General features: G+C 43.6%; 1 protein-coding gene across 1 annotated transcript in view; it reads right to left on the bottom strand.

The window, feature by feature from the left end:
- Positions 1-621: 621 nt before the first annotated feature.
- The window catches only part of LOC124615932 (macoilin-1), a 178455-nt gene continuing 156003 nt past the window's right edge, over positions 622-23073 (bottom strand). The window contains exons 13-14 of the mRNA XM_047144118.1: positions 8796-8970; positions 622-1148 (exon numbers count right to left, since the gene is read on the bottom strand). Of these exons, the coding sequence (XP_047000074.1) occupies positions 913-1148; positions 8796-8970 (411 nt within the window). The 3' untranslated portion in view covers positions 622-912. The remainder of the gene's footprint in view (positions 1149-8795; positions 8971-23073) is intronic.

Below are 23073 nucleotides of genomic sequence, written 5' to 3' on the forward strand. Positions count from 1 at the left end.
CTTATTGGTACTTTACCTGAATATGTTTCAATTCAACATGTTAACTTATACACTTTTACTACCAAATTCAATTTTACATTGAAATTCAGATATGTGTGAAAAATTAGTTCTTTCTTCACTTACCAAAAACTTCAATGAAGAAATATATCTTATCAGTTGTGTCATAAACACTGTTCTTAATAGATTCTGTGATCAATATTCTTGGATACGAGATTATGACTTTGCAACAGTGGTCTGTATTTGCACTTGGGAGTTTTGCACATATAGTAATAAGCATATGATGATGATCAAGAGTTTAATCCAAAGATACTAATTCTTTACACACCAGACAAAGAATTGTGCAACAAAGAGAACACTGAGTGTGTTTACATCTCAAATGTTGGTTGGACAAAGCTTACAGTTGCCCCTAAATTTGAAGCATCAAACTTCAAGTCAATTGGACGAATTAAATATACATTACATCTTGTGATAAACATTCTGTGTACTGTGTATGGATATTCTGCATAAGAAAAAGAGAATACTCTTTTATGCAAAGAAAAATTTAATAAAAAGAAACAGAGAAAAGTTCAGTCCATTCTCGCAAAAAAAAAAAAAAAAACAAATGATCTATCGTCAGTGCAAATAATGGAAAAAAAGGATAAATTCTTACAAAATTATTTACAGCTGTTCAAACAAAATGCAGTCTCTGTAAGTATAAATAACGAAAAAAACTAATAAAAAAAGACATACAGATTTTGGTAACTGATGTTATAAAAAGCTTTCCTAGTATTAAATAACTTCCATTTCTTCAGAATGATGTAGTACTTATTCAAAAATTTTACTGTGATTGTTCACAACACAAAAATTGTGAGAATAAAGACACTAAGAATTTGACATTGCTAAAAGACAATTCCAAAACATTCATATCACATTTCACCCTTTAGTGGAAGCTATAAGACTGTTCTTTGGCGTATAAGCAGTAGCATTCGGATCTAAATTAGAGACATTGCAAGTGACACACGAGCTCTGAGTCTCTATTACACACAGTTTTGATGTTCCAGGGCAACTAGGCTGCTCTGGACCAAATGAATCAGTGGGCATTATTGCTAAAACCTGTGCGATCTTGCATTTCAGCTGTTCGATTTCTTTTTCTTGAGCTCGAATGACATCTGAAAAAAAAAATTTTGACGGTATTATATGAGGCTTCATTGTTAAGATACCAATTCTGTAAGCCTAACCACAATAATTATACACATTTGATCGAATATCTATAACTACTGACAGAAGATTGATAGTGCATTACAACTATAAAAGATGAAAAGTGAGAAGAAAAAAGTTCGGAAGATAAAAACATGCTTCTGTCTCATAAACAGAGCCATAGTGCGACCTCCACCAAGTGATCAGATGAGAGGAAACGCAGATGCCAAACAAAAATGCAAAGAACTGTAAGTAATCACTTATTTGCATAAAAAATGAGACATGAACTATACATAATGAAACAGAACTCTTATCATTCTAGATCCTACTGATGACGTCAAAGTGAAAAAGACGAAACACATTTGGGAGAAATAAAATACAGTGCAGCAAGAAAAGGCTTTTTCTATTTTTATATATAAAACAAATATTTCTGTCCTTTTTGTGGTTTTAGGGGGCACAACTTCAACGGTCATTAGCGCCCAGACTACGTTAGGAATGCACCGCGAGTCACAAGTTTAAAACAGCAACGAAACGGAAAACACGATAAAAGACAGACTGACAGGCATAGGATTAAAAAAACAGCATAATCAAATGTCCTTAGAGAGGGTTGTCAAGTTGATAAAATGAAGAACGCGAGCAGCTGCTCGTGGGTCATCCGCTAAAATGGCATCTAGAGTACATGGCAGGCCAAGATCAAGACGCAGTGTGTTAAAATCCGGACAGGATGTTAAAATGTGGCGGACCGTCAGCAATTGCCCACATGGGCAGAACGGCGCCGGCGCAGCCGCCAGCAGATGGCGATGGCTGAACCAGCAGTGTCCAATTCGTAACCGGGCCAAAACTACCTCCTCCTGCCGAGAAGGGCGTGAGGAGGACATCCAAGCCGCGGGAAGAGGTTTCAAGGCCCGAAGCTTGTTGTCTGTAAGTGCATCCCATTCAGCATGCCACAGCGATAAAATGCGCCGACAAATGACCCTGCTACAATCTGACGAAGGGACACAACAAAAAGCTGTCCGAGGCTGGAGGACCGCAGCTTTGGCCGTGGCATCTGCAGCTTCGTTCCCAGGGATACCGACATGGCCAGGAACCCACATAAAGCTATCCGGAGAACCGTCATCCACCAGCTGCTGAAGAGAGCGTTGGATCCGGTGCACGAAAGGGTGAACCGGGTACGGATCACTGAGGCTCTGGATGGCGCTCAGGGAATCGGAGCAGATGACATAAGCAGAATGTCGGTGGTGGCAGATGTAAAGAACAGCCTGGTAGAGGGCAAAGAGCTCAGCTGTGAAGACCGAACAATGGCCATGGAGCCGGTATTTGAAACTTTGTGCCCCGCCAATAAAAGAACACCCGACCCCGTCATTGGTCTTAGAGCCATCTGTATAAATGAAGGTCATATTAATGAACTTCGAACGAAGTTCGACAAAACGGGAGTGGTAGACGGAACCGGGGGTAACCTCGTTTGGGAGCGAGCTGAGGTCAAGGTGAACGCAAACCTGAGCCTGGAGCCAAGGTGGCGTGTGGCTCTCGCCCACTCGAAAGGTCGCAGGGAGTGAAAAATTAAGGTGTTGAAGGAGGCAACGAAAGCGAACTCCAGGGGGTAGCAGGGCAGAGACATACAACCCGTATTGACGATCGAGAAAGTCGTCAAAAAAGGAACGATAAGACGGGTGGTCGGGCATTCCCAGTAGCCGACAGGCGTACCGACAAAGCAGTATATCGCAATTCACCAGCATCAGCATGAAGACTCAACGGGACTAGTATAAAACGCTCCGATCGCAAGTCGTAAACCCCGATGTTGTATGGAGTTGAGGCGGTGTAAGATGGATGGCCGTGCAGAGGAGTATACAAAGCTCCCATAATCCAGCTTGGAGCGGACGATTGACCGATATAGGCGAAGTGGGACGGTTCGATCCGCTCCCCACGACATACCACTGAGAACACGGAGGACATTTAGAGAACGGGTACAACGGGCAGCCAAATATGACACATGTGGAGACCAGCTAAGTTTCCTGTCAAATGTAAGACCTAAAAATTTTGTTGTCTCCACGAATGGGAGAGCAACGGGACCGAGTCGTAAGGACGGTGGGAGAAACTCTTTGTAGCGCCAGAAGTTAATACAGACCGTCTTCTCAGCAGAAAAATGGAAGCCATTGGCGACACTCCAGGAGTAAAGACGGTCAAGAGAACGCTGAAGACAGCGCTCCAGGAAACATGTACGCTGCGCGCTGCAGTAGATGGTAAAATCGTCCACGAAAAGGGAGCCTGATACATCAGCTGGGAGGCAATCCATTATTGGATTGATCGCTATGGCAAAGAGAGCGACGCTCAAAACTGAGCCCTGTGGCACCCCATTCTCCTGGCGAAAGGTGTGACAGGACAGAACTCACACGTACCCTGAACAGTCGATCCATTAAAAAGGAACGAATAAAAAGAGGGAGGCGACCGCGAAGGCCCCATGTATGCATGGTGCGGAGAATGCCCGCCCTCCAACAGGTGTCGTAAGCCTTCTCCAAATCAAAGAAGACAGCCGCAGTCGGGCGCTTCTGCAAGAAGTTATTCGTAATGAAGGTCGACAAGGTAACCAGATGGTCAACAGCAGAGCGGCGCCTACGAAATCCACATTGTACATTGGAAAGTAGGCGTCGATACTCGAGCAGCCAAACCAAACGAGAGTTAACCATTCACTCCATCACTTTACAGACACAGCTGGTAAGCGAGATGGGTCGATAACTGGAAGGCAAGTGCCTGTCCTTCCCTGGCTTAGGTATCGGGACAACAATAGACTTGCGCCAGCATGCGGGAACATGTCCCTCAATCCAGATGGGATTGTAAGTACGAAGAAGAAAACCTTTACCCGCAGGAGAAAGGTTCTTCAGCATCTGAATATGAATAGAATCAGGCCCTGGAGCGGAGGACCGTGACCGGCCAAGTGCGTTTTCGAGTTCCCGCATGGTGAACGGGGCATTATAACTTTCACGATTCGAGGAGCGGAAGTTAGGTGGCCTAGCCTCCTCTGCCTGTTTGCGGGGGAGGAAGGCAGGGTGGTAATGAGCGGAGCTCGAAACCTCTGCGAAAAAGCGGCCGAAGGCATTGGAGACATCCTCAGGGGCCACAAGGACGTCATTCGCGACCGTCAAGCCAGAAACTGGTGAGTGGACCTTAGTGCCAGATAGCCGGCGCAGGCTAACCCAGACAACAGAAGGAGTAAAACTGTTGAAGGTGCTTGTGAAAGCAGCCCAGCTGGCTTTCTTGCTTTCTTTAATAATACGACGACACTGTGCACGTAACCGTTTATAATTGATACAATTCGCCACTGTAGGGTGGCGTTTAAAGGTGCGTAAAGCACGTCGACGAGCACATAAAGCGTCTCTACATGCTGCGGTCCACCAGGGGACCGGTACGCGACGTGGAGAAGAAGTAGGGTGAGGGATGGAATATTCAGCAGCAGTGAGAATGACTTCCGTGAGGTGTGCGACCTGACGATCGCAGCTTGTGAAGGTTTGATCCTGAAAGGTCGCCCTGGAAGAGAAGAGCCCCCAGTCTGCTTTGGAGATGGTCCAACTAGAAGAGCACGGAGAGGGGGTATGCTGCAGGAGATGGATAACACACGGGAAGTGGTCGCTCGAATATGTATCAGAAAGTGCATACCACTCAAACCGGCGTGCAAGTTGGGTAGTACATATAGAGAGGTCTACATGGGAATAGGTGTGAGATGTGTCCGAAAGAAAAGTAGGGTCGCCAGTATTGAGGCAGACAAGATTGAGCTGGTTGAAAAGGTCTGCTAACAGGGAGCCCCTCGGGCAGGATGCTGGAGAGCCCCAAAGGGGATGGTGGGCATTGAAGTCTCCAGTTAACAAAAATGGTGCAGGTAGCTGAGCAATAATTTGCATCATGTCTGCCCTGGTAATGGCAGACGACGATGGAGAGTAAACGGTACAAATGGAAAATGTAAAAGTGGGGAGAGTAATTCGGATGGCAACTGCCTGCAGGCCGGTGTGCAACGTGATGGGATCGTAGTAAATATCATCCCGGACCAGCAACATAACCCCTCCATGAGCCGGGATACCTACCACAGAGGGTAGGTCAAAACGCACAGAGGTGTAGTGTGCCAAGGCAATTTGATCGCATGGGCGTAGCTTCGTTTCCTGGAGGGCTACGACGAGCAGACGGTGCAAGCGGAGCAGCAACTTCAAGTCCTCTCGGTTGGAGCGAATGCTGCGAATATTCCAGTGAATAAGTGCCATCGTAAGAAGAAAAGGAAGATGAAAGAAGGGGTCACCTCGAAGGCCGCTGAGGGTCTGGCTTCGAGCGAGCACTGCCGCCGCTATCAGTAGGCGGACAGTCATCATCCATTGGTTCTATAGGTTCATCGGCCATCTTGGTAAGATGGCCGGGAGGGGGAGCTTCCTCCGCCGGTGAACGGCCAGATGTTCGGCTACCAGCGGTGTGGCCAGGCGAAACGGATGACGGCCTGGGGCGGCAACCGCTGGGTGGCGCAGGAGAAGAAATGCGCCGAGGCGGAGAAGGAGAACTGTGCTTCCTATGAGCCTTCTTGGAAGGTCGTTTGGTGGAAGTACCGGTCGATGGCTGGGAGGTCGAGGTATGTAGGAAGTCTGCATGGGACGGTTCCTTCTTGAAGGCCCGTGCATCTGACTTCTGGGTCTTCGTCTTAGCAGAAGCTGATGAAGGGGCTGGTGTCTGGGGGGTGATGGGAGGAAGAGGAGACGTCGACCGCGCCATCTTAGCAGTGGCCGAACGGACGACAGTGGTGCTGAAGGTCAGATCGCATGTCTGGGTTGCCACCTCCCTGGTAGTCTGAGGAGAGGCGAAGACAGTACTGTATTTCCCCGCTGGGAGCAGCGTGGGCTTCCTACTAGCCAATAGCTTGCGAGCAGCCGAGGTGGACACTTTCTCTTTGACCCGAATTTCTTGGATACAGCGTTCTTCCTTATAGACGGGACAGTCGCGGGAGGATGCTGCATGGTCACCCTGACAGTTCACACAACGAGGACACGGAGGTGGACAGTCACCCTCATGGGCATCCCTGCCACATGTGACACATTTAGCCGCATTGGAACGAGACTGTCGAGTGTGATTGAAACGCTGACACTGGTAGCAGCCCGTAGGTGTTGGGACATAGGGGCGAACAGAAACAACCTCGTAGCCCGCTTTGATGCGCGATGGCAGCTTAACACTATCAAAGGTCAAGAAAAGTGTCCGGGTCGGTACAAGGTCATTGTTGACCTTTTTCATGACCCTATGGACAGCCGTCACGCCCTGCTCAGCGAGGAAAGACTGAATCTCCTCGTCAGTCAATCCGTCGAGGGATCTAGTATAGACCACACCACGAGACGAATTCAAAGTTCGGCGAGCCTCCACCCGGACAGGGAACGTGTACAGGAGTGTGGCTCGAAGCAGTTTCTGTGCCTGAAAGGCGCTCTCAGTTTCGAGCAACAAGGTACCATTACACAACCTCGTACAAGACTTAACAGTACCGGCTACGGCATCTACGCCCTTCTGGATAACGAAAGGGTTGACAGAGGAAAAATCCTTTCCGTCCTCAGATTGAGAAATGACGAGGAACTGTGGGGTAGGCGGTAGTACTTTTGTCACTGGGGGCTGGTCATGTTTCCGTTTGTGGGCAGAAGTCGAGAGAGAAGAAGAGAAATCCATTGCGGAGGAATCCCCCGTGATTGCCAGTGTCTCCGATGGAGCGCTCCTTCGTTATGGGGACCCTCTCAGAGGGCATTCCCGTCTTAGGTGAATGTTTACACCTCAGGTCACACCTCCCGAGAAACAGACGGAGGGACCAATCGGCATGGTCAGAAGGTATCAGCTCAGGCAATCACCCCTCCCTGGGCCTGGCCTTTACCAGGGGGTACGTGCATGCCTTACTTGTCTACCCAGGGCGGGGAATTACGCGTTACCCCATCACCGGCTACGCGTGCGAACGCGTGGGTCGGCCTTCAGGCGCGCACAGGGAGGAGGGAAGAAGAGGAAAAGGAAGAGAGAGAGGACAGACTGACTCAAACGCCGAAGCGGAGACCAGAGAAGGCAAGGAGACGAAGGCAAGGAGACGAAGGCAAGGAGACGAAGGCAAGGAGACGAAGGCAAGGAGACGAAGGCAAGGAGACGAAGGCAAGGAGACGAAGGCAAGGAGACGAAGGCAAGGAGACGAAGGCAAGGAGACGAAGGCAAGGAGACGAAGGCAAGGAGACGAAGGCAAGGAGACGAAGGCAAGGAGACGAAGGCAAGGAGACGAAGGCAAGGAGAAGAAGGCAAGGAGAAGAAGGCAAGGGAAAGAGTAAGGAAGACAGTGAGATGGAGAAGAACAAAGAAAGGAACCAACCAAAGAAGGAAGAAACGAGAAGTAAAAAACCAAAAAGACCACAAATATAGGTCGTGGGACCGTCCGTCTCCGGACGCAGGCGCTAACTACCCCCTTGAGGGGGGGGGGGGTTGCCATGACCACCTCTGCTGACAGCAGATGCAACAAGTTGTGGATCAAATTCTAAAAACACTCACTTTGTTGCAGGTGTGAAGTGATGGACCCGTGTTTAGTTGTCCATTATGTTGTGGCCTAGGAAATCATTGTCTTATATGGAGTAATGCTCAAGCAAGATCAGAGATTTCATAAACCTTGTGCCTTTGTGAGCAGGTGACAGTGATCACAGAACACAGCATGAGCACTATTTACAATTCTGTAGACGAGCTCTGCCAATGGAATGAGTACTGCCAATGAGATGAAACCTGCAGCGCAATACCCATGATAACGTCACTCTGTGATTGCTGAGAATTAGTTCCTCCATCACCTGGACACTTATCTTTGGTCGATGTCATTCCTTCATAATCAGTATCACACTAATCTGTGAGGCCTTGGTCAAATTGTAGGAACCATTTCAGTACAGCTGGATGGAGCACTGCATTTGGTCCATACATCATTAGAATTTTGATGTGAATCTGTGTGCTGCTAACAAGACTCTTACTGTCCTATATACTACAACTCTAAAGTAATTTCCACTTTTTATGCTATTTCGCTTGCAAAATGTGATGCATGTGTTATCTGAACTGCAGTAGAACTGTGTCTACACGCAACTCTGTGTCTTCTGACAATGCTCTTGTTGAATTTTCTCAGCAAAGATTTCTAAACAATTCCCTATTGTTTAAAAGCAGAGCTCAGGAAGGAATAATCTAAGACTTCCTGTGCTCAATACATGACACAAGCATTGTTTCTAGTAGCAACAATTACTTCTACTGCTAATTACTTAATTTTTCATTTTTATTTATGTTTCACACTTAAATCACAAAAGAAGCCTGAAACTATGGCAGTATCAACTCTGCCTTCTTCTTATTGAAACATACTGCCTTTCTATAAATGGACAGTATATCTGACATTTATATTTCATTCCCTCAAAATAGTTACTCTCGGTGTAAACTATGTTTCTTCTCAAAGTACAAAAATATTTTCAGAACCCAGTCAAATGCTTTTAACAACCAGCAATATTATGTGGTATTCCCAAAGTAACACTTATCAAGAAAGCCTAATGGGATGAGAAGACACATACAGTAAAGTAGCAAAATGTTTTCACATTCTATATAAACCACCCTTTACTTACTTTCTCGAATCTCCAGCTGTCGTTTCGCTTCTCCTAATGCTGAGAAGAGATCTAACTTTATTCGAGTTTCTGCACTCAGGCTGTTTTCCAGATGCGCATTTTTATCTTGCATTGCAGAAAGGGCAGACATAAGTATTTCAGACTCATTGTGTGTCTCTTTGTACTGCCGCAATGTCTGCAACAAAAGAATAGTACACCAACATATTACTCACAAGGAATCAATAAGAGTGAAAATCAGTTTGTATACCACTTTCTCTGCTGTGCAATAAGACCCTTGCTGTTTGTGTTATATATGAGTGACCTGACAGATAATTATAACAGTAACATCAAACATTTTCAGATGATGCATTTATTTATAATCAAGTGCTATCTGAAAAAAGCTGTACACATATTTAGCCACATTTTGATGGAATTTCAAAGTGGTGCAACAATTAGCAACTTGTTTCAAATATTCAGGAATGTGAAATTGTGCAAATCTCAATAGCACTATCAGCAGATACTGAACATATACACAGAAAGGAAGCACTTATGTCACAGGTTGTTTGATTTGTTGGTGACTGTCACGGAGATGCTGAAAAACCTGAACCTGAAGAGAGGTGCCAAGCCTACTTATATAGTTTCAAGAAGACTTGCTGACAAACACTTCAACTTTAGTTCTACAGTAATCTCTTTACATGTACTTTTCAGGACATGACGAACACAAATTATAATTGAAGTGACTAACAGTTTACGAAGAGAGTCAATCAATCACACCCGAAGTGTGATTGAAACGCTGACACTGGTAGCAGCGCGTAGGTGATATGCTCATATCTACACACAATAGCATTATCAGCAGGTACTGAACACATAGGACAGGGTACCCAAAAGAAACCAAACTGTTTTTTCACATTTTAAGCACAACCTCCAATACCCTCCAAATTACTGTCCACTTGCAATAATACACTTGTCTGATCTTTTATTCCATTTTCAAAAAATTGTTTAAATTCATTTTTTTGTGATGCTTGGCAGAGCGTTTGTCTTGTTTTCTTCAAATTTCCTTTCATGCCTGTTTTTGTTCTAGGAAGAAGAAAATAAATAAATGAATAAAATGTCGCATGGGAAAAGGTCGGGCAAGTATAGGGGCTGGGGAACAGGAATCATACCATTTTAGAATTGTCATGCAGACAGCGGTGTGTGTCAGCAGAGGCATTATCATGATGGAAAAGCCTGTCATCCAACTGCCACAAACCAGGCCACTTCTGCAGCACACTGTTGCACAATCTTTTCAAAACTTCCAAGCAGAAAGCCTGTCTACTCCTGTAGAATATGCTCTGAATGGACGACTCCTCTCACATCAGAAAGGGGGGGGGGGGGGCGTGTGTCAGTATTGTTTTATTGTTTGATTTCACCTGATGAGCTTCCTTGGGGAGAGGCAAACTTGAAGTCTTCTACTGCCTCGATTTTTGCTTTGATTCAGGATCAAAAGCATAGCACAAAGTTTTGTCACCTGTGATAATTTTTGACAAAAAGCTTGGATCATTTCAGGGCTCTTCTTTCCAAGCGCAGCATGCTTCCATGCGACCTTGTTTTTGTTCAGCAGTCAGCAGTTGTGGCACGAATTTGGCAGTCACCTTTTTTGTTTCCAAATCTTCTGCCACAAATTGCTGCATTTAACTCCAGGTCACTATCGACAGCTCCACAATTTCTTCAATGGCATGTTGTCGAACTTTGTTGGTGATTGCATGAATGTTTTCATTTTCATGAGACAATTACTCAAAAACTTCAGCTTTCCCCATAGCATTGTATTGTATTTTATTTTTAACATTTCAAGGGTTTCTATCCTCCCATTTTCTGAGCAAAAAGCATAATTTCATCATTCCAAACTGTCCAATATTGCAAAAACAGCTATCACACTAAGTAGTTATCACTATAAGCGCTGCCTAAACTAATCCTGTCTTCCTTCAGCTATGGCACTTGGCTTCATAACTCTGGAATGTACACTTTAAGTGCTCCTAGTGGCAAAATGCAATACTACAAACGCTCTGACCACCAAAAAATTAGTTTAGTTCTTTTGGGTGCCTCTTGTACACAGAAAAGAAGCTTTAATGGCCACAGGTTGTTTGATTTGTCAATGAGTGTAGTGTCACAGATATGCTGAAAACCAGAAATGGCAGCTGCTTGAAGATGGATGCAAAAGCCTACTCTCAAAGCTTCAAGACGACTTGCTGCCCAGCACTTCACCTTTAGTTCTATACTAATTTCACTACGCATACTTTTCAGGACATGGCAAACACAAATTACAATTGAAGTGACTAACAGTTTACAAAGAGAGACAATGAAGTGAAGTTCCAATAGGACTGTATCCACTACTTTCATGTATATTTTACTATTCGGCATTTCAGCCACAAGGTCAGTGTTGGTCTGTTCTTATAATAATCAAATATCTGCGGAGGAGTTTCATTTCATGTTATTATTTATGACTTCTATCATACTTGTGTGATTAATTTCATGAGAACTGTGAGTTGTGAGATCTGCAGTAATCTTCAAAATTATTTTAACTCTGATATACAAACATATGTTTTCATTAAAATATTGAAAATTTAACTACCTTCTCCCAACATGTGTGACTAATAAGTGTTCTCTGGCTGTCGAATTTCAACAAAACAACTATCTTGCATTGTATAACTGAGCATTGTGAGTGTTAGTTTTTACACTCAACAATTTTTTCAAAATGTTCCCAGTGTTTCACTGAACATAGATGCTTAATGCAGTATTTTCTTTAATAATTAGCATTATATACTTTATCTTTTGTGATAAAGGCAAATCTTCAGACATCCTTAGAAGAACAATCTGACCCAGAAAAACAACTACGCAAAGCTGCCTGGTGTGTTCCGGTCAAAGTAATTGTCTGTCAAAAAGCTGGTCAGGGTTACAGAAATTTATTTTCAGTGACGTGAATGACGCAACACTGTATGGTCTAGAGGTTAAGATATGTTCTACCACACAACCAGACAGGGGAACATTCTGCAACAGTGTCAGAAATGTGTTTTGAATGTCACCTCTTTCTGGCATATTGTTTCCCACATATATTCACAAACTGTCCTTCATCCATACCTCTTCTTCTTCTTCTTCTTCTTCTTCTTCTTCTCTCTCTCTCTCTCTCTCTCTCTCTCTCTCTCTCTCTCTCTCTCTCTCTCTCTCTCTCTCTCTCTCTCTCTCACACACACACACACACACACACACACACACACACAGAAACAGAGAGAGAGAGAGAGAGAGAGAGAGAGAGAGAGAGAGAGAGAGAGAGAGAGTCAAGATTATTTTATTTTGATACCACCATCTCTGCTTGTATTTTCCATTGTTTCGGCAGAAGTTGGATGCTCCATAACAATTTTGTTCCAAAAAATCAAACTAAAAGTCAATACTTTTCTGTGATTGACCTGCTTCTTTATTACAGGGTGGTTATAATTAAACTTTCACTACTTGAAAAAGCCCCCATGAACAGTGGAAGAAAAATAATGACTAAACTACTGAAAGCAACACGTTTCAATTTCCCCAAGAGAAGACAATATTTGTTGACTGTGTGTCATATTTATGTTCCAGGTTATGAACATTGCCCAGTGTGATGACCATCTGCATCCATAACAGCCTGGAACCACACTAAAGATTGCTCACTTGCAGCCTGAAACATTTCAGGTGGGATGCTGGCTACCTTCCTTGCTATGCTCACCCTCAACCTTCAACATTTGTTAGTGTCCTGTGGATTAACCCTGATCTTCAGGCAAAACCACAGCCAAAATTCACACAGGCTCGAATCAGGTGATCTTAGTGGTCACACAATCTGGAGGTATCAGCCAATGATTCAGTTTTCTCCAAATGTATTAACGAGTGAGCAAGTGACCTCAGCAATGCTTCGATATTCATGAAGAGCAGCAGCACTATTACTGTTGTTTCGGTAAAACAGCTCTATGAGTAAAGCCTTGTTAACCTTGCCTAGACTTATGTTTACTGCAATTGTAATGCATATTGATTCTTGTGATTGAACACTACGTCAACATACCAGCACCAGCACCCAGCACCAGCGCCTAACAGCAAATCGGACACTAACAACGCAAATCCTGCAGCACACAGTGTGAACACGCACAGTGTGAACACGCACAGTGTGAACATCATTGCTATAACGTTGGGTGCAGTAAATAGTTTACCATATACACTGGCTCAAGTAATGAAAGTTTAATTATAACCACCATGTATGCCAAATATTTAAGCATATTATTGGACATCTACAGATAACTTCTCTTAAAAGCCAATTTCAGTAACTATAAAGTTAAATACACTCCACTGAAAAGGAAGAATAGCAGTAGAAATGCTAAACACCTAAGAAGAATAATGTCTCCCAGTTTTCATATACAACTAGAATCACTGACAGCGTGTGGTCTAAGCCACATTGTGCAAATCCTTCTGTTTACTCTCTGTATGGCCCCTGCTGATAACTACCACTTGTACAAAATTGCTGAGATATGCAGGTGATCTCTCTTGTAAACCATTCACTTTTACACAGTTACAAATAATTACCAATTGCATTCTGCATCACCAGTTTCATACAGTCATTTTATGTTAACCAGTTCATTGATCAACATAAATTGTTTTACAGTGTTATGGTGCTCACAGCTGTGCTTTTCTGTGCTAGATTGGAGCACAATTAACAAGGATTCATGAACATATACACAAGAACAAAATTTATAACAACTTTGTAAAAGTTAAGCATACCAGTCACTCTAGCTGGGCATGCTTAAAATTTGTCAGACTGGAGAAAATTAATTCACAACAACCAGCAGCACACATCAGTGTCTCAGTTAATCCAAGTTGGAGCAGCTGGAGATAGAGGTCATGTGCGCATGAACTGTGCTTGCTTGCATGAATGTGTATGTGTTTTCCTTTCTGAATACAGCTTTGGGCGAAAGCTCGAATGTGTAACAGTCTTTTTGTTGTGCCTGTCTGCAATTCAACGTGTCATGTTTACAGTGAGTAGCAATCTATCCTTTTCATAACTTTGTTAATACAAGCTTGATTGCATTTGTGTAATCCATTTAAAAGTGCTTCAAGACAAGGATGACAGAGAGAACTGCAGTTTATACAAGAATTGTACCTGAACAATAATCTTTCAAAGTTGATTACAACAAAAAATGATGCTTTCAATTTGGATATGATCTTGCAGAAACCACAAAACAACTCTGATGACATGGTTTGTGGTATTAATCAGTGCGTACAATAGCGTAAGTTCTGCAGAGATGTCGCAAGTTCTGCAGAGATGTACAGGCTTCTGGAACAATTTGCAATTTCAAGCTCATGACTAAAATGGTTACAACATGTATAATTATATTTCTGATGATTTTGCTATATGCACTTTTTATAATACCCTGAAATGACTCCCGTACACTATTTTCTTCAGACATACCAAATGAATCCTCTCTCTTCCACACTCCTGAACAAAATCTCACTACGCTAATGTCACCATGTATCAAATCTCCAACTCTTGCCTTCAGTACTACAATGTCTCTAAGAATATGTCACACAATGATACCATCTTTAATTGTGACTGTTATACAAAGGATATTCATTTAAGGTGTTACATGTTATTACTAAACAGGCATTTATATTATCAATTTAAATTAAAGCTACAATGATTTTTTATTAGTTTTTCAGCCTTGAGTAACACAAATGGTATCATAAACAGTTCCAGTTTTTATAGCAAGCCATCATCAGATGATGTGATTAAACAGAAAGAAGGGGCAGTAAAAGACTAGGAAACTAAATTACAAAATAAAACTAATGTCTTTGCACAACTACTATCAGCAACTTAGAAGAATGCGCATGACGGGAATGTAGCAGGGAGTCTGGTGTGATATAAACAACAAAACTCACAATTATATAATAATGTTTCATTAATATAATTACATCAACATTGTAACTGTAACTGGCTTGAAAAGGTTTGAGCAACGTAATATATTTACTTCTCTCACTACTTCAATTCTTCTGAAATAAAATGGACTAAATTCTTTATCTGTGTGTACGTGGTATCAGTAGTTGCTACATCAATAATTTATTAATACTAGTACTCATGTGCAACTAGTTAAATGCTTTTTTGTCATTTTTGTTTTGCAGTTATAACATCACCTATTTCTCACTTACAATGTGGACATAATGTCTGCATGTGTTTCACTAGAATTCTCCTCTTTCAGACTGATGCTGTGCATGAAAATTATATGAAACAGTAATGCCATGAAAGCGAACAATGAAACAAAATGACAATGACAATGAAGTCCACTAGAGCAGTAAAACTTTTCAATTAGTAACAGACCACAGGCAGGTGTGGGGCAGAAGAGAGTGGGGGAAAGACTGCTTGCCCACTCCCCACCTCGTGCCTAACAGACATTCTTCTCAGCTGCCTACTGCAGAAGAAAATTACTACATTGTTAAAGTACAACTGAACAGGCCAACAGATGCACTCAGAACATATCCATGCTTTGGTTGTAGAATTGAAGACTATATTACCTATGTAATATTATGTACCTGGTTAATTTTTTGCAAATGTATGATCACATGTCAGAAGCCTGAATAACACCTTTTGCAGTCCAGGTGTACAGAAAGAGTGTCAATGAGGTTTTGGAAGTAGTGACAGGGATGTGGAGCCACGCTGACTCCAGTGCCATGGCCAGTTACATTAGATTTCTCATTTGAGGATCTGATCCCAGATGTTCACAGGTTCTTGATTGGGTTTAACTCTGGGGAGTTTAGTGGCCTGGGGAATGCAGTGAACTTATTATGAAGCTCTTCGAACCATGCATGCACACTGCAAACTGTGTGAAATGCTGCATTGTCCTACTGGTAGATGTTATCGTGTTGAGGAAAAAACAAACTGCATGCCGGGGTGGACATGGTCCTCAAGGCTAGATGCATATTTGTGTTGATCGACTGTGCCTTCCAGAATTACGAGATCACCCAGGGAATATCATGAAAATATTTCCCAGAGTATAACATTCCCTCCTCCAGCATGGAGCCATTTGACGATTGTTGCAGGGCTGTACACACACCAACAGCCATCTGATGGGGCATAAAACACGATTCATCTGAGAAGACCACCTCTTGCTACTTAGTGGATATTCAGTTTCAGTACAGGCGTGCAAATTCCAGCCTTTTTAGTCAATGAACGGCAGTCAGCACGATCCGGAGGCCCATAAACACCAATGTTTGCTGAACGGTCATCGAGGAGACAGTTAATGGCTGCTTTTTAATTTGGGTGGTCATTTTCTCAACAGTTGCATGAGGATTTGCCTGTACACACAGCTGCCTCAGAGCCAATTTCGAATAGCACCATTTTGCCATGCATGGTATATTTTAATTACAGCAGCATGCAAACAGTTTACAAACTTCGCTATTTCAGAAATGCTTTCACCTTTGGCGCAAAAGCCAATGATCATACCCTTCTCCATGTCAAATGAATCTGCATTACGACAACAGCTGCACTATTTTATACATTCCCCCTAACATGCTTTATATACCCTCCGCAGCTATTGCTGCCACCTGCTGTCTGTGAGCGGTTACCGCACATTTACATCAGACATAAGCAGTGGTCACATTAATGTGACTGGAGTGTGCACAAGAAAAAATTATTCACAATATAAAATTGGATACGAGATATACCCTTAACAAAAAATTACTGGCAGAAGTAAACAAATACAATTTAAAAAGCATTTATAAGATTGTCACGGTGTAGCAGTACGGCAGCATGCCTGGTCTGTGTAATGCTGTGAGGATCATTTTAAAATTAATGCCTCCAAATTTTGTGCATTGACTTTGAAGTGTCCGAACCAGATTATGTTGATGCAGTGTAATTTTCGGATATTTGCGCTCTTTTCCTGTTGGTTAATTATGTGGTCCCAGGTTAAGTTGTCAATTCCATTTTTATGCTCAATATTTCAATGACCAATTCAATCTTCTTCAGGCACTGCCAGCAGGTGGTGTTATGTGTACTCACTATCTGAGCTCCAATGAGACTGTAAAGTGGTGTTAGTGTTATGCCAATAGTTACAACTGAGTTCAACTTCTCGTGCCCACAATGCTGTTTGATGTTCATTTCTTTTTCAGAGCCCACACTTCTATTCTCTGAAACACATATTCTCTCTCTCTTTTCCAGCTGTAGTAGATAAGCTGGCTAGCAATGTGTTAGCGAAAGGAGTGTTGGACCCTAAGACTTGGTTAAATTGAAACCTCCACAGAGGTTTGTTAGATTTTCCTGCATCTGTAGTTCGGTAGATTCCTTAGTTACACTGTCACAGAAACCTAATTACACTGTAAAAGAAGCCAGGCATTTGCACCATGATACTCGTCTTCTCAAAATTCATTTCATGATTATATTCAAAAGGCAGTGCTTAGTGACAGCCGACTGTTTTACTCCCCTGTGTCACTAACGTTCCTTGCACGACTCCTCGACTGTTCTCACAGTTTGTACCACATGTCATGTCACATTCATATAGAATGCTGGACTTAAATCATCTTTAAGATTATAAAAAAGGCTAACAGCAGCAAAATACAACTGTTTCACTGCACTTTTTAGGAATTTTCTCATGTCAGCTTAATTCCTGTTTGATATAAAATATTAGAAAATCGCAAATGGTGTGGTGTGGGGTAGTCCATTACCACCTGTTGTGGCCATCTTATACCTGTCACTTTTCGAACTACACACATAGGGAAGCATAGGGAAATGATACAGCAGACATGAGTAATGTGAGGCAGTGGTTCATGTGTTTCAATGGAGGTGAAACGGATGTTCATAACAAGCTGAATGTTTGGTATAATGCCTCAGAGAAGTTCCACAACCTTCGCTATTGCGAAGAGTGTGTGAACACTAATCAATGGAAATTTTTCAGGACCTGCTGGACCAATATGAGGCTGAAGATGTCAACTTTCTGATCACATACATCACCACCACCACCACCACTGGAAATGAAAAGTGGTATTACCACTATGAGGTGGAATCCAAGTCGACGGAGTAGTGATGTAAACCTTGCAACAATGTAGTAGTTCATTGAGCTCTTCCTCCTCCTTTTTCTTTCTGAAGGAGGCTTCTGCCGCAAGCTCAATACGTAACAGTTTCTTTGTTGTGCCTGTCTGCAATTCTATGGGTCATCTTTATGGTGAGTAGCCATTTATCCTTTTCATAATATTGTTGAAGTAGTTCAAGACATAGCCATACAGGCCAATTTATGCGCAGTCTTCTGGAATAAGCAGAATAACATTCTTTTGGATTTTTGGAGGTTAAAGCAACTGGAAATTCCGAAAGCTACAAGACTAGAGGCGCACAGAAATCCTTCTCATGTGATGTGCACTTACGCGTGAGCAGGTAACTGTGATGGGCATGGATGCAGGGGCTGGCCTGCCATCTGTTTCCCTTATCCTCTACACTCTTCCCTATCATTTCTGCACTTTCCTCTTCTGTAACAAATCTGTTTCCTAGCCTGCGTTACCAAATAAGTGAGCAGTATTTAATGCAACAGCAGAAAAGATGCCATGGTTTTGAAAAGTATTACATAAGATCCATTTTCCGAATTTACAATGAGACTATGTGGAAATTGTGTTCCAGGCATTAAAGACAAACACTAAAGGTTACAAAAATTTCCATCACTGATGTTTGCTTTTAATTGTGCCCTGACAAAACTCTACCATCTGGTGAGCAAGATGTATGAGACAGGCGAAATACCCTCAAACTTCAAGAAGACTATAAGAATTCTAATTCCAAAGGAAACAGGCGTTGACAGGGTGAAAATTACCGAGCTATCAGTTTAATAAGTCACGGCTACAAAATACTAACATAAATTTTTTGCACATGAATGGAAAAACTGGTAGAAGACTACCTCAGGGAAGATCAGTTTGGATTCCGTAGAAATGTTGGAACATGTGAGGCAATACTGACCCTACGACTTATCTTAGAAGGTAGGTTAAGGAAAGGCAAATGTACGTTTCTAGCATTTGTAGACTTGAAGGAAGCTTTTGACAATGTTGACTGGAATACTCTCTTTAAAATTCTGAAGGTGGAAGGGGTAAATACAGGGAGCAAATAACTATTTACAATTTGACAGAAACCAGACAGCAGTTATAAGAGTCAAGGGGCATGAAAGGGAAGCAGTAGTTGGGAAGGGAATGAGACAGGGTTGTAGCCTATCCCCGATGTTATTCAATCTGTATATTGAGCAAGCAGTAAAGGAAACAAAAGAAAAATTTGGAGTAGGAATTAAAATCCATAAAGAAGAGATAAAAACTTTGCGGTTCGCCGATGACATTGTAATTCTGTCAGAGACAGCAAGAGACCCAGAAGAGCAGTTGAACGGAATGGACAGTGTCTTGAAAGGAGGATATAAGATGAACATCAACAAAAGGAAAACAAGGATAATGGAATGTAGTCAAATTAAGTCGGGTGATGGTGAGGGAATTAGATTAGGAAATGAGACGCTTAAAGTAGTCAATGAGGTTTGCTATTTGGGGAGCAAAATAACTGATGATGGTCAAAGTAGAGTTGATATAAAACGTAGACTGGCAATGGCAAGAAAAGCGTTTCTGAAGACTGAAGAAGAGAAATTTGTTAACAATGAGTATAGATTTAAGTGTCAGGAAAACCTTTCTGATAGTTGTACGGAGTGTAGCCAGTACAGCAGTGAAACATGGACAGTAAATACACTCCTGGAAATTGAAATAAGAACACCATGAACTCATTGTCCCAGGAAGGGGAAACTTTATTGACACATTCCTGGGGTCAGATACATCACATGATCACACTGACAGAACCACAGGCACATAGACACAGGCAACAGAGCATGCACAATGTCGGCACTAGTACAGTGTATATCCACCTTTCGCAGCAATGCAGGCTGCTATTCTCCCATGGAGACGATCGTAGAGATGCTGGATGTAGTCCTGTGGAACGGCTTGCCATGCCATTTCCACCTGGCGCCTCAGTTGGACCAGCGTTCGTGCTGGACGTGCAGACCGCGTGAGACGACGCTTCATCCAGTCCCAAACATGCTCAATGGGGGACAGATCCGGAGATCTTGCTGGCCAGGGTAGTTGACTTACACCTTCTAGAGCACGTTGGGTGGCACTGGATACATGCGGACGTGCATTGTCCTGTTGGAACAGCAAGTTCCCTTGCCGGTCTAGGAATGGTAGAACGATGGGTTCGATGACGGTTTGGATGTACCGTGCACTATTCAGTGTCCCCTCGACGATCACCAGTGGTGTACGGCCAGTGTAGGAGATCGCTCCCCACACCATGATGCCGGGTGTTGGCCCTGTGTGCCTCGGTCGTATGCAGTCCTGATTGTGGCACTCACCTGCACGGCGCCAAACACGCATACGACCATCATTGGCACCAAGGCAGAAGCGACTCTCATCGCTGAAGACGACACGTCTCCATTCGTCCCTCCATTCACGCCTGTCGCGACACCACTGGAGGCGGGCTGCACGATGTTGGGGCGTGAGCGGAAGACGGCCAAACGGTGTGCGGGACCGTAGCCCAGCTTCATGGAGACGGTTGCGAATGGTCCTCGCCGATACCCCAGGAGCAACAGTGTCCCTAATTTGCTGGGAAGTGGCGGTGCGGTCCCCTACGGCACTGCGTAGGATCCTACGGTCTTGGCGTGCATCCGTGCGTCGCTGCGGTCCGGTCCCAGGTCGACGGGCACGTGCACCTTCCGCCGACCACTGGCGACAACATCGATGTACTGTGGAGACCTCACGCCCCACGTGTTGAGCAATTCGGCGGTACGTCCACCCGGCCTCCCGCATGCCCACTATACGCCCTCGCTCAAAGTCCGTCAACTGCACATACGGTTCACGTCCACGCTATCGCGGCATGCTACCAGTGTTAAAGACTGCGATGGAGCTCCGTATGCCACGGCAAACTGGCTGACACTGACGGTGGCGGTGCACAAATGCTGCGCAGCTAGCGCCATTCGACGGCCAACACCGCGGTTCCTGGTGTGTCCGCTGTGCCGTGCGTGTGATCATTGCTTGTACAGCCCTCTCGCAGTGTCCGGAGCAAGTATGGTGGGTCTGACACACCGGTGTCAATGTGTTCTTTTTTCCATTTCCAGGAGTGTAGTTTAGACAAAAGGAGAATAGAAGCTTTCAAAATGTGGTGCTACAGAAGAATGCTGAAGATTGGATGGGTAGGTCATGTAACTAATGAGGATGTGCTGAATAGAATAGGGGAGAAGAGGAATCTTTGGCATAACTTGACTAGAAGAAGGGATCGGTTGGTAGAACACGTTCTGAGGCATCAAGGGATCATCAATTTAGTACTGAAGGGAAGCGCAGAGGGTAAAAATCGTAGAGGGAGACCAAAGCACGAATATACTAAATGTATTCAGAAGGGTGTAGGTGGCAGTAGTTACTCGGAGATGAAGCTTCACCAGGATAAGAGTAGCATGGAGAGCTGCATCAAACCAGTCTCTGGACTGCAGACCACCACCACCACAACAACAACAACAACAATGTAGTAAATGCTGTTCAATGATTATTCTATGCACCGCAGGTCCTTTCTTAGAAATCCAACACATCCCATTTGCTATTCTTTCATAGTAGGTGCTCCATCTGTTGTCACTGGCACCAAACATTCCCAGAGTAAACCAATGGAATCAACAGCTTCTTCAGAGGTTTTTAAGATATCCACATCAGTGGGAGGTCTCTCTGAGATCTCATGTCAAAAATCATCAGCTGCTTGCAAATCAGCATAAACACCAAGAATCACTAACTGTGCAGTACCTGAAATGTCCACAGACTCGTAAAATGCAATGAAGCCCTTAACTTTAATATTCAATGCCAGTAAAAGTACCAGTCATAGTAATTATTCAGCAGTGTAGAGTTCACTGAGAACGACTGATTGCTTGAAACTGATTTGCATTCAAGGGGCACAGAAGATTTGCAGCATCATTGATGTACTCTTTTATGAACTCTTTGTCAGCAAACAGTTTTCCTGTTCTTGTTATCTTAGGTGGAATATTATAAATTGCAAGTACCATTGGGCTGTCATTGTTGTTGTCCTGACAGGGAAATAGTTCTGCATAAACTCCATCACTTACATGAGACAGATGCTGAAAGAAAACTGTAGACCTCTTGTGACAAAAGCAGCTTCCATCAGATTCATATGGAGTAATCTCATCAATGTTTTTAAGTTCAGCTATAATCATGCTTGTGAAATTGATTGTAATGGTTTTCTATACAAAACTTCATCTGACCTATCAATATATTGCCAAACATTAACAGTGGAGAATCCAGGGGGAAATGTAACAATATTATGAAAAAGATAGTTGCTACTCACCATATAGCATAGAAGTTGAGTTGCAGATAGGCATAACAAAAAGACTGTCAGAAAATGAGCTTTTGGCCAACAAGGCCTTCATTGGAGATAGAACGTGCACGCGCACTCCTGCACGCAACCAGTCTCTGACTGCTGAGGCCACACTACAAGCAGCAGCGCATGATGGGAGATTCACGCAGGTGGAAAGGTGGAGGCTGAGGCATGGAAGGGTGAGGGGGAGATAGCACGGTAGGGGTGGGGGACGGAGGAGTTCAGATTGTGAGAGCATACAGGGATGAGATAGAGAGGGGGTAGGACAACTAGGCTGAATCACATTCTCCACCAGTGTTTTGAATACCTATCGTTTGTGCCCTGAAATGAGGAATGTCCTACCTATTATCCTTCCTACTCCTACAGCGGTATTCTGCTGCCCACTGAACCTACACACTGTCCTCATCGATCTCTACACAACTCTGGCTCCCAAACCCTCGCCTCATGGCTCATTTCCCTATAAGATGTAGATGTGACACCTGTCTCATGCACCCTCCCACCACCACCACCTACTCCAGTCTGGTCAAAAGCATCACCTATCCCATTAAAGGCAGAGCTACCTGTGAAACCAGCCAGCTGCTGCAACCACTATGCTGCACTCGATGTGGGCATGACGACCAAAAAGCTGTCTATATGCATGAACAGTCACCAACAAACTGTGGCCAAGGAACAGCTGGACCACACCATTGCTGAGCATACCACCCAACACAACATTCTTCTATTCAATTAGTTTCACAGCATGTGCCATCTGGATCCTTCACACCAACACCAGCTTTTCTGAACTGTGCGGGTGTAAACGCTCCCAACAATATATCCTATGTTCCCCTCCTGATCTCAACCTTCGTCAGTCTTTATCCTTACCTTCTAGCCCCTTCCCTGTTCCCATTCCAGCAC

Source organism: Schistocerca americana, chromosome 5 (assembly GCF_021461395.2).
Source record: "Schistocerca americana isolate TAMUIC-IGC-003095 chromosome 5, iqSchAmer2.1, whole genome shotgun sequence".
NCBI classification, from domain to species: Eukaryota; Metazoa; Arthropoda; class Insecta; order Orthoptera; family Acrididae; genus Schistocerca; species Schistocerca americana.